The sequence below is a fragment of the Dufourea novaeangliae genome, unplaced genomic scaffold (assembly GCF_001272555.1).
Source record: "Dufourea novaeangliae isolate 0120121106 unplaced genomic scaffold, ASM127255v1 scaffold329, whole genome shotgun sequence".
Lineage (NCBI taxonomy): Eukaryota > Metazoa > Arthropoda > Insecta > Hymenoptera > Halictidae > Dufourea > Dufourea novaeangliae.
Window position 1 is genome coordinate 51,073 of NW_015374214.1, and position 11,662 is coordinate 62,734.

The following is an 11,662-nucleotide window of genomic DNA, read 5'->3' on the forward strand; positions in this document are numbered from 1 at the left end:
TCCCCGATAAGGGGAGCATAGGCGCGGTGGTGGCGGTGCGTTCACACGAGATCCCGCCACCACCGAGTTCCGCCCGAGTAGGCTGCCGCGGGGGTTTTAGTGGGTGAGAGTCCCACACTACCTCGGAATCCCACCCCAGGACTCCGAGGTGTGCATAATGCTTTTCCCCCGCCACAACCACACACCCAACATTTCACCAAACACAAGTTTAGGTATTACATCTAGAAAAAAAGGAAAAACAGGAAAAGGGTTTCTTCGTCGGACCCCAGAGCACATCGTGGATGTGTGTCCTGTATTTAGTGGGATGTTTGGTTCGTGGTTAACACTGAGTAGTGTGTGTTGGGATGTTGTGTGCCTGGTCAACACTGGGTGGTCTGTAGAAATAAATATAGTCGGTGTAATGATTGTCGGTAATCTAAACGTTTCGGTGAGTAAATATTATCGGCTAAATTCGGTGTCGATGAAATGATTGTCGGTAAGGCAAGGTTAATCCGACCACAGTATTGTTTACGCGTATTTCTCACACATGTGCACGCTCCACACTCTGTCGCCCAGCAAGGAAGGAAGAATACATACACAGGTCTGACCAAATTGTGCCATTTGGATAACCAGCAGGGGAGACAGTAAAATGAAGATTATTAAGCAAATTAAAAAAAGAGATGGATATGTAGCAGTTGAAATGGATAAGATTGTCTATTTCAACTGCAACATATCCCCGAATATTAATTTAGAAAATTTTACCAAAAACCTAGATGAGATAGAAAACACAGTTGGAGAAAACAAAGATAAACAGATTTTAATAGCTGGTGACTTTAACTCCAAATCAACCGACTGGGGATCGGTCAAAACAGACAAGAGAGGGACAATGGTACTAAATCTATGTGCTAAACAGAGGCTAATAACAGTCAAGAGTTCAGGACTATAATGTACCTTCGAAAAGAACAGGGCGACATCGATGATCGATATAATTATAGTTGACAATGAAACTTACCAGACATTACAAAGCAGTACAATATTAGATAATTACACCGAATCTGACCATAAATATCGTATACGTAATTTCAACACTACAAATACAAGTAATCTTAATAAAAACAACGGTAATAGTACAAATAATAGTTACAATGACAACAGGAATAACAATAACAATGATAACAGTAACAATAATGAGAATAGATATAATAATAATGGAAACAATAACAAGGGTACAATAAACTATAAAATTTTTTTACGAAACTATGATGTTAAAACCAAAGGCATAAACTACACAGAGTGGACGAAGAATAGTGTTCAGGATTACGCGAGAGGCCGTCGTGACGTCAGCCTCGCCAGCTGTAGCCCACGATACGTGGTCGCACGTACGCAGCATCTTCGGTAATCGTCGACCGAATTCGGCGATTATCGGCTCGCGCGTCTCCGTCCACGCGCTATCGTCACCTGGGCCATCTGTAGGCGACCTCGCATGATTAACACGCCGTCCTTGTCTCACTGACACATGTCTTTGTGTGACAAGCGCCTATCCTTGACGAACTCATCGGCTGTTGTCATGCGAGGTGCTTACGTGTGTGTTTTTTGGCCTAACAACTGACCCAGATTACCGTTAATCGAACGGTAATCCACACCAGTCTACAATTAGCTGCAAAAGTAAACGGTGCTGATTCTTTGACGCGTTTATTCTTTGTCCTGCACCGAAGTCACGCAATCACTCCACGCATGATTGTATTCGTCTTGCACTACATAAACGGAGACGTCTTTTCATTGTATTATCGGTTTTATCGTTAAAGTGGTGTTTATTTAAATGTGTATTGTGAACATTGTTCGGTAACAAAATGTGTTAGTAAAAGTCCACAAAGAGTGCAAGCCTTACAAGCTTTATTCGCCTCGTCATTATAACTCTTTGTACACTTTGGTCCTTCGTGTCGGATAATTTCGCGACCAGATGGTCTATTACAAAAAAAAATAAACTTGTGTATCGTGTCGTGACTGGTGTTGACCCGACAAGGTGACGAAGATGGCTGCCTGACTCAAGGAACAAGCGAGATTAAGGTACGCGATCAGCCGCGTCGTGGAAAATCTGAAAAGAAAGGGGGTCATAACCACAATAAAGGGATAGTTAGCGTTCAGATAGACCATCTAGACACGTTGTGGCGCACCTTCTCGAAAAACCACGACCAGCTCGAATCTACCGCCACAGACACTGAGAGACAAGAACACGACTACTTCGTACAAGGTTGGTACAACGAGACGGAGGAGACCTAACTCGATCAAAAGGGCACCCTATGCAACATCCTCGAGCGACTCACAGCCGAGGCGAGCAAAGTCACAATGACCGCTCCCTCCGAGGTTACGCCCACTCAGTTTCGTCCTGCCGTACAACCCATGCCAATACCGACCTTTGACGGGGACTATACCACGTGGCCTTCTTTCCGCGATTTATTCACCACACTGATAATCCGGAATCCCACTATGATGGACCTGGAGCGCCTTCACCACCTCAAAGGTTGTCTCGCTGGTTATCCGGAGATGTTAATACGGAACATGCCACTGGAGGCAACCAACTTCGTCGCTGCTTGGACCGCCCTGCAAGACTTACATAACAATAAACGAATCCTCGTTCAGCATCAGCTCAATCATCTGGAGGCCTTACCCGTCATCCGTAACCGCTCGGTGGAAGAGCTGAAGGCACTCCGCTTTAAGACGTGGGACGCCGTAACAACCCTCGCCGTTTTACGACACCCGGTCGATCGAAGTACTGATTGGCTGGTACGACAAACAGTAAATCGGCTCGACGAGCAGATCCGGATGGAGTGGCAAGTCTCCCTCGGCACCTCCACCGAACCAGCGTCGCTGGATACCATCAAGAATTTCTTGGACGCTCGGTCACTGGCCGTCGAAGCTGCCTCCTTGCACACAGGTATCGAGGTCCGCCAGCACACCCGGGTCCCGCGAAGTCCGTCAAGGTGCACCAGGTGTCCACTAGAAGAAAGATCGGTAAGACATGTGACCTCTATCAGGAATTACATTATATTTACAGCTGCGCACGTTACCGACAAATGAGTCCCGACGAGCGTCTGAGCACGGCGAAGCGACTACAGCTATGCCTGAACTGCTTCGGCAAACACCGCGTCGATGAGTGCCCCTCGGACAGGCGGTGCTTCCGGTGTTCGAGGAAGCACCACAGCAGCCTCCACGACGCTTGTTCGTCCAGCGGAGAAGCCACTGTACTGCACGCCCTCCATCACCAACTGAATACAGCAACTGCAGTCCTCAGCACCGATCGCATCCGCCTATTCACTGCGATGAGCACCTCTGTCGTGACGAGGGCTTTGGTGGACCCAGGGAGTGAGGTCCCGTTAATCTCTGAGACCCTCTCGCAGAGACTCGGTCTAAGGAGGATGCATTCCCGAGTTCCACTGATTGGAGTCGGCGGGACGTGAACCCAGGTGTCACGGGGCCAGGTTTCCGTGCCTGTGGCGTCGGTGCGCCACGAAGCACCAATGCTCAAGGTAACTGCTCTCATATTGCCCGAGATTTCTAGGTACCGACCTATACAACTCCCGGGACTAGCAGCTTGGCCACATTTCGAGGGCTTAACCCTCGCCGACCCCCACTACGCGGCCCATCACAACGTAGACGTGCTGCTGGACGCCGATGTCTACAACCGCTTACTGCTGGATGATGTCCGACGAGGAGAGTGCAATCAGTCCATGGCTCAGGAGACGAGGCTGGGATGGATCTTGACTGGGGACCTGCAGAAGACCTCGGAGGTTAAGACCAGCTCTGGGGCACTCCCTAGAGTACACTGCTGCACCATGGACCGTAACCTGGACGACTTACTATATCAGTTTTAGAGGCAGGAAGAAGTGCGGGTTGAGGTACCACCCACTCCGGACGACGAGGGATGCGAACAGCACTTCAAAACAACCTACAGCCGGATGCCAGAGGGGAGATTCATGGTCCGCCTTGCCTTCCACTTGACACCTCATCTCGGAACCTCGCGATCAGCGGCGCTCCGCGCACTGGAGTCAATCCAGCGCAGATTCCGGAAAGATGAGGACTTTGAGAGGGCTTACCGAGCCTTCATGCACGACTACGCTACTCTGGAATATATGGAGGTTGCCCGAAGACCACCTCTCGGACTCCATTTCTACCTTCCCCATCACGGTGTCCTGAAGGCCACCACTACCACGACCAAGTTGCGTGTCGTGTTCAACGGCTCCCGGTCAACAAGCTCCGGTAAGTCCCTCAATGACTGCCTCTATACAGGGCCCAATCTACTCCCTCCTCTGGCGGACGTGTTTCAACGATGGCGGCGTCACCTTGTCACGTTCACCGCGGACGTAGAAAAAATGTACCGTCAAATTCTCGTGCATGAGGACGACCAGGACTATCAATGGATACTATGGCGGGCGGAGCATCATGAGAAGGTGACGGACTACACCCTCTCCACCGTCACCTACGGACTAGCTTGTGCCCCGTACCTTGCCCTACGCTGCCTGCAACAACTCGCCACCGACAAGGAGGCCAAGTTTCCTCTTGGTGCAGCAGTAATACGGTCGGAGGTCTATATAAACGACGTCCTGTCCGGCGGAGCAACGGTGGAGGAGGCTGAAATGAAAAAGGGCCAATAAATTCACTCCTCAGGGTGAGCGGCTCCGTATTGCGTAAATGGGCTTCCAACTCACCTAAACTGTTGGAGGGCTCCCAGGACGGCGAGTCCAGTGCCCCGCTACACTGGGACTCTGAGTCGACTCACAGTGTCGTCGGTCTCCGGTGGTTACCTAATTCGGACGAGTTTCAGGTGAACGTCGCTCCACAGTCTGCTGACCACCGTTACACGAAAAGAACCACTCTGAGCCAGGCCGCACAAATCTTCGACCCCCTGGGATGGCTGGCTCCCGTCACCGTCTGGGCTAAAATCTTCACCCAAGGACTCAGGCTCTTGAAGACTGACTGGGACGCAGCGCTGCCCCCTCAGGAGGAAGACCGTTGGACAAAGTTCTTCCGGGAGTTAGTAGCTTTAGATACCATCAAAATTTCCCGATGGCTGGGACTGTCACCGGACTGGGACCGTGTCGAGTTTCATGGCTTTGCTGACGCCTCCAAGCAGCCGTGGTCTACCTCAGGGTCAATGAGAACGAGCAGGGAATTAGAGTCCGTCTGGTCGCTTCCAAGACCAAGGTCGCGCCACTGAAACGGACCTCGATTCCCAGGCTAGAATTGTATGCGGCTCACCTGCTGGCCCGATTGGCTGCTTACGTCGAGCCACAGACTGTGGTGGCGAGGACCCGAGTGGTTAGCCGTCACAAATACCTGGGCTGCAACCGAAGTCATCAACGTAGCCGAGGGGCAGGACAGCGACCTTCACTCCCTGCACATCCATCGACCAGACTACACGGACGAGGTGAGCGAGATCATCGAACGGTTCTCTGATTTACGGCGACTTCACAGGATCGTAGCTTGGTGCTTGCGGTGGTTCCCCTCACATCAGGGTGCCCGGTCAACACCCCTCACCGCTGCAGAACTCGAGGCTTCAAGCATACGACTTCTCCGAGCTGTCCAGAGGCTGGTGTTCCCACGGGAGATGAGCAGCTTTCAGGACGACCGGAGTCTCGATTCCCGAAGTCGCTTGCTCAAACTTAACCCGTTCTTGGACGAAGAGGGACTCTTTCGCGTTGGGGGGCGCCTCCACCAAGCTTCGTTCAGCTTCCTCCACAAGCACCCTTACATTCTGCCTAATGAGTCACCACTGGCTGCCCTCTGGATCGTCGACGCCCATCAGCGCTGTCTCCACGGCGGCGTCCAACTGACCCTGGCGACCTTAAGGCAGACGTGCTGGGTATTACGGGGACGCCAGATGGTAAAGAGTTGTCCATAAAAAATTGTATTACCTGCGTTAAATGGCGCGGTCAGGCGGCCAGTCAACTTATGGGCAACCTTCCTTCCGCTCGCGTCCGTCCGGGTCGAGCCTTCTTGTGGGTGGGTGTCGATTACGCGGGGCCGATCTCGATAGTGTCCGCCCGAGGTCGAGGACAACGCGCGCGTAAGGGCTACGTTGCAATTTTCGTATGCATGACAACACGCGCCGTCCACATCGAGCCCGTGAACGACGGCACCACTGACACCTTTCTCGCCGCGCTCAAACGGTTCGTCGCTTGTCGAGGGCGGTGTTGTGACATCTTCAGTGAATTGCGCGAACTCCTACGTTCGTGTCACTCCCCCCTCCAAGATCTAGTCTCTGCCGTCGCGAGGGAAGGGATCGAGTGGAGATTCAACCCCCCCCCCCCTCTGCTCCGCACTTTGGGGGGATCTGGGAGGCCGCGGTCAAATCGGGGAAGCACCACCCGCAGCGAGTTATCGGGGAACAACACCTCCCGTACGAGGAGTTGGCAACCCTGTTGACCGGTATCAGGGCTTGCTTAAATTCACGACCGTTGCAGCCTCTTACAGACGATCCTGACGACCTCGATGCACTCACCCCCGGCCACATTCTTATCGGTGAACCGCTTCTCGCCATACCAGAACCGAATCTGGAGGACGTCAACGCGACGCGACTCTCCCGGTGGCAATTCCTGAGGCAAATGCAGTCTCGATTCTGGCGTCTGTGGACTCAGGACTACCTAAACACTCTGCAGATGCGTAATAAGTAGCTCCGGCGCCAACCATCAACGCGCGAGGGGGATCTGTGCCTACTAAAATCCGAATTGCAGCCACCTACACGATGGCCGTTGGCACGCGTCTGCCACCGGTGCACCCGGGCCCCGACGGATTAACTCGAGTCGTGACCGACCGAATGGCCTCCTCAGAATTCGTTCGGCCCATTCACAAAATCATATTGATGCCCTCGATAACCTCAGGAGATTCGCATAACACCGCCGACACTATACGAAATACGCCCCGAGCGCCGGCTACGACGTAGATTCACTCACGTCGTAATTGTATATAGGGTGAGGCCCTAACTATTGCCACCTAGAATAACTCCGAAAGTATGATAGTAGTAGAAAAGTTTTCGAAGCAAAAGTTGCATGGGACAACAGGGGCTGTTATATGACGTTACGTTTTTGTTGCTAGGTGGAGTCGCTTCAAAGATTTGAAGGTCAACTTTCTTTTTCTCTTTTTCTAGATAGAATGCTATGTTTTGGTACTTATTTTCTCATAGCGGCTATCGTGACGAATCCAATGATGTGCAACATTAAGGTCTTTGAAGGTCAACGAAGGTTATTTAAGGCAAAAAGGTGAAATGAACTTACATTTACAGAAGGTGTTCAAAGTGATTACCATTGGTATTAATGCAATGCTGCAATCTCCTTATCACGGATTGAGTACTATTTGTTATCACTTCGACACTTATCGAATCACATGCTCTAACAGTTCTCTTTCGCATATCGCGCAAATACAGTAAATATTTACTAAATACGGCGTGTTTATCAAACCTGACAATGTAAACACTTTTCGGACGATATCGCAAGCAACAATAACAGCGGTGTACGAAGAACGTAACAAGTAATAAGAGCGGTAAGCCTAGTATCATCGAATCAAGCGAATGTAAATGATGTATTCTTTCGAAGAACAAACCGATATGCTTCTCATTTACGGAGAATGCCAGCAAAATTCAGTGAGAGCTAGAGACTTATGCGCTGAAAGATATCCTCAACGTTCTCACCCTACACGCCGTACATTTAAATATTTGTACGATAAATTGAGAACAACTGGATCCTTAACCCATCGGAAAAATAGCCGGCAAAAGCAAGTAACTAACGAAGAAACGGAAATTGATATTCTTGCCACTGTGGTTCGAGATCCTTGCGTTAGTTCGCGTCAAATCACAAGAGAATCTGGCGTAGGCCAGAGAAGTGTTATTCGTGTTCTGTGTCGCCATAAATATCATCCTTACCATATCAGTCTTCAGTGATAGTAAGATGAGGAAAAAGTAGGTATATCGAGCCTATCCCCCCCTATATGCAACTAATTGTAAGTCGAGCAAGTGAACAGTTGACTAACGGGAATAACGCGCGTGTGATTGGTGCATTTTTCCTGGAAATTGGCCCTCTACAGTCCCGAAAGATACAATAAATGAGCCTGTACTGTATCTTTTATTATTTTATAAGCAAACATATATTTTACTACTGTAAAACAACTATTGTCTAATTCAATATTAACGTACGGATTTTCAAAGAAATTACTGTAGGGATTTGATCGGGTTGTCGGTTGAGACAATTATCCCACGTGTTTATAGGTGTAAGTAATTTTATTAATAGAATAAAATGCGTACTTTATAATATCGGATGGATTCTCGCTACCTCACAATACTCGCTATCTCACAATACTCGCTATCTCTCACTGCTCGCTGTTTTACCCCATGTCTCTCTCGTTGCTTCGCGGTTTATATCAGTTTTCGGCTACGTATTCGCTTACATGCCTACCTCGCGGTTATCGCCCTTTACCTCTCTTTCTCTCTCACACACACACTCTTTCTCTCTCACATTTGCACTCATCGGTCGCTCACCTATCGCACGCACCCATGTGTTGTTTATGCTTCGTGCCGTTGACACCAGCCAACGGCCCGCGTGCGCGTCTTATCGGCTGGCGAGGACACGCTTTTGTCCTAGTCCTCGCACAGTGGCTATCCGTCTCCCACACTCGGCCATCCTACACAAGTATCTGGCCTCAGATACACTCTGCATTTTCTTCGTCGCTTTGATCGGATTCGAAATCATGCACCCAAATTTTCATATATTCTGCCGCTGTACTCGTTTCCCTCGGACCATCGTGGTCGCCTACTCTTTCTACGAGATATCGGTCGTTTCGCAGCGCTCTCGTTACACGATACGGACCAAAATATTTTCCCGACAATTTCGCTCCTGGCCCTTGTTGAGTCCTTTTGATCGCCACTAGATCACCGATTGCATAATTTCTCGCGGTTTTTCGGCGCTTGTAAAAACTATTTCTGTTTTCTCGCTGTACTTCCGTAATCTTTTCCCTAGCGTATTCTCGCAACTCGCATCTGCTTTCGTCGAAAAAGGTAGTCCATTCGCGTTCTAAAAGTTCTCGCAGAGGCGAATCATTTTGCAGTCGCATATTAACCTCGAACATTACCCGAAAAGGAGTCAGCCCTGTACTGCGACTAACCGTAGCGTTCAAAAACCTTTGGCAACGATCAAGGTGTCGATACCACTCTTCTGGGCGAGGTGCTGCAAGTTTAGTTAGGATGGGTATCAAGATCCTATTTATCTGTTCTACTTGCCCATTACTTCGCGGCATCCCAGTGGTGATTGCTATATGTTCTATTCCCTCTGTTGAACAATAACTTCCGAATTCGCTCGAGGTGAAAGCCGTGCCGCGATCGGATATTATACGGCGCGGATTCCCGAAAACTACAGATTGTTTTCTAAGCCTATCTATTACTTCGGCAGACGTTGTTCTTTTGGTTGCGTATAACCACACAAATTTAGTGAAACCGTCAACCACTAGGAAAATGTGCCTGTAATTTTTCCTGGTAGAAACGAGCGGTCCTACATGATCCACATGAAATGTATCTAAAGGGGTTTCGCCCTTTTCCACTGGGTGCGAAAGCCCTCTCCCTTCCCATGTTTCCCTTCCAAAATGTCCAACCTCGTGAGCTCGTCTGATTACGCTGGTCTGCATCGACCGTGGTACTACTAATTTATAATCGCCATCGATGGCTTTAAATAAAAGATCACCTTGCACGCAATAGCCGTCAATCGGGTTTTCCTTTATTGCATCAAGAAGCCTACTGATGCCCTCGTCCGATATCTGAGCTTTCCTTAGCCGTGCACCTATGCTATCGTCGCTCTCGCTGATTACCATGCATTCGGGCAACGGTAACGACTGAGCGCATCTACATGTCGCATACTATTTCCCGAACGGTGCTCCATTGTGCACTGAAACTCTTCGAGTAACAATGCCCATCGCGCCACACGCACGCAAAGATCCCTTTTTCGCATAGTCAGGGCGAACGCGCGGCAATCTGTTACGATTTTGAACGGTATACCCAATAGGTATACACGAAACTTTCGCAATGATTTGATAATCGCCAAGCACTCTAACTCGTAGCTGGTGTAGTTGGCTTCTGCTGCGTTCGTTTTACCGCTTGCGTAATACACCGAGTGTAATGCTCTATCAATGTTATCACGCTGCAGCAGAATGCTTCCGAATCCGAATTTCGATGCGTCTGTGTGAAGCTCAGTTTCGGCGCCTACTCTATACAATTTTAGCACGGGCTTATTGGTTAATGCCTGTTTCAGACGGTCAAACGCAATGGCGTGTTCGCTCTCAAACCGAAATTTCTCGCCTGACTTCAGTAGGTCCGTGAGTGGTCTGGCAATTAACGAATAATGGTCTATAAATTTTCTGAAGTACCCTGTCAGCCCTAGAAAACTCTGAATTTCGCGTACCGAGGTCGGCCTACGGAATGCAGCCACTGCCTTAGTTTTATGCTCGGACGGCCGCACCGTCTGATTCTCAACGATGTGACCCAGAAATTCTACCTTTGTTTGCAACAATTGACATTTTTTCCAGTTAATTACCAGGCCTACCTCACTCTCCGTTTTTAATACTCTGTGTAAACTCTCGAGACCGGATTCTATGTCCACCGACGGAATAATTAAATCATCCAGATATGTTAGCATTATTTTTTCGTTGATTAATTCTCGGAACACGGCGTTTACGAATTTCTGAAACAAGGCTGGCGAGTTGCATAGACCGAAGGGCACCCTCAGAAACTCGTATTGTCCATCCGGGACGACAAACGACGTGTATTTCCTACACTCGGGTTTTATCGCGACATGAAAAAATCCATTTTTTAAATCGAGCGTGCTATATACCTTCGCGCCTTGTAACGCGTCCAGCTGATCGTGTATCAGTGGGAGAGGATATCGGTCCTTGATAATTTTTCGATTTAGTTGCCTGTAATCAATGCACAGTCGCGATGACCCGTCTTTTTTACGCACTAGGACGACCGGACTCGCAAAATCTGACAACGAGGGTTGAATGATTCCATCGCGCAGCCACTCTCGTATATGCGTATTTACTTCGTCTCTCTCTACCGCGGACAGACGTCTAGCTCGCTGATAAACCGGTTCCTCGTCTTTTAAAATGATCGTCATTTCGATTCCTACTTCGCGTATCTTTTTGGGTTCATAATTCTCCACCATAGACATCACACGCCCCAAAATTTCGGAATTTTTTACATGGGACACGTCTACCCGACTCGCTTCTTCACACACGTTTATGAGCAATATTTCGGGCAGATCGCTTTCCACCCGCTGAGCTTTGCTCTTTGGACGGATCTCGACGTGCCCGTGCTCGACAGTTAATTGCACATTGTTCAAAAAATCTGTCCCCAACAAAAGATTATGCCGCATCAACGATTCGGGCACGACATGCACCATAATGGGATACGCGGATCCGTCGATCTCAATGGTGGTCTCGAATCCTCCCAAGGTTCTATTCGAAACCGAGCCAATACCGTCGAAGTTTACTCGGTTATACTCCATACGCGGCGCGCCTATCTTATCGTAAACGTTCGCTCGCATCAGCGTTACATCACTCCCGGTATCAACGAGGGCGGTCAATTCCGAATTATTTATTGTGACAGATTTGAAGTACTTCCCTCTCGCAGTTACTTCGGTGAAACGGCTGT

The 11,662-nt window shown here is 49.2% G+C and overlaps 2 protein-coding genes across 2 annotated transcripts; both read left to right on the forward strand.

The window, feature by feature from the left end:
• The first annotated feature begins 2,325 nt into the window (after nt 1–2,325).
• Nucleotides 2,326–3,133, forward strand: LOC107192350. Its single transcript, XM_015581578.1, has 2 exons — nt 2,326–2,991; nt 3,035–3,133. Exons 1-2 carry the CDS (start codon nt 2,326–2,328, stop codon nt 3,131–3,133), a joined length of 765 nt encoding a protein of 254 aa, XP_015437064.1.
• A 364-nt stretch (nt 3,134–3,497) lies between these two features.
• Nucleotides 3,498–5,194, forward strand: LOC107192351. The gene is made up of 3 exons (XM_015581580.1): nt 3,498–3,797; nt 3,852–4,555; nt 4,645–5,194. The coding sequence occupies exons 1-3, from the start codon at nt 3,498–3,500 to the stop codon at nt 5,192–5,194; spliced, it is 1,554 nt and encodes a 517-aa protein (XP_015437066.1).
• Nucleotides 5,195–11,662: the final 6,468 nt, after the last annotated feature.

What these genes read in the sequence shown, in the direction of transcription:
- LOC107192350 (XM_015581578.1), top strand. Translation starts at nt 2,326, where the DNA reads ATGACCGCTCCCTCCGAGGTTACGCCCACTCAGTTTCGTCCTGCCGTA. An exon ending in GTCCACTAGAAGAAAGATCG is followed by an intron (nt 2,992 to 3,034) that starts GTAAGACATGTG and finishes TTATATTTACAG; the next exon opens with CTGCGCACGTTACCGACAAA.
- LOC107192351 (XM_015581580.1), top strand. Translation starts at nt 3,498, where the DNA reads ATGCTCAAGGTAACTGCTCTCATATTGCCCGAGATTTCTAGGTACCGA. An exon ending in GCTCTGGGGCACTCCCTAGA is followed by an intron (nt 3,798 to 3,851) that starts GTACACTGCTGC and finishes TATCAGTTTTAG; the next exon opens with AGGCAGGAAGAAGTGCGGGT. An exon ending in CTTGGTGCAGCAGTAATACG is followed by an intron (nt 4,556 to 4,644) that starts GTCGGAGGTCTA and finishes TTCACTCCTCAG; the next exon opens with GGTGAGCGGCTCCGTATTGC.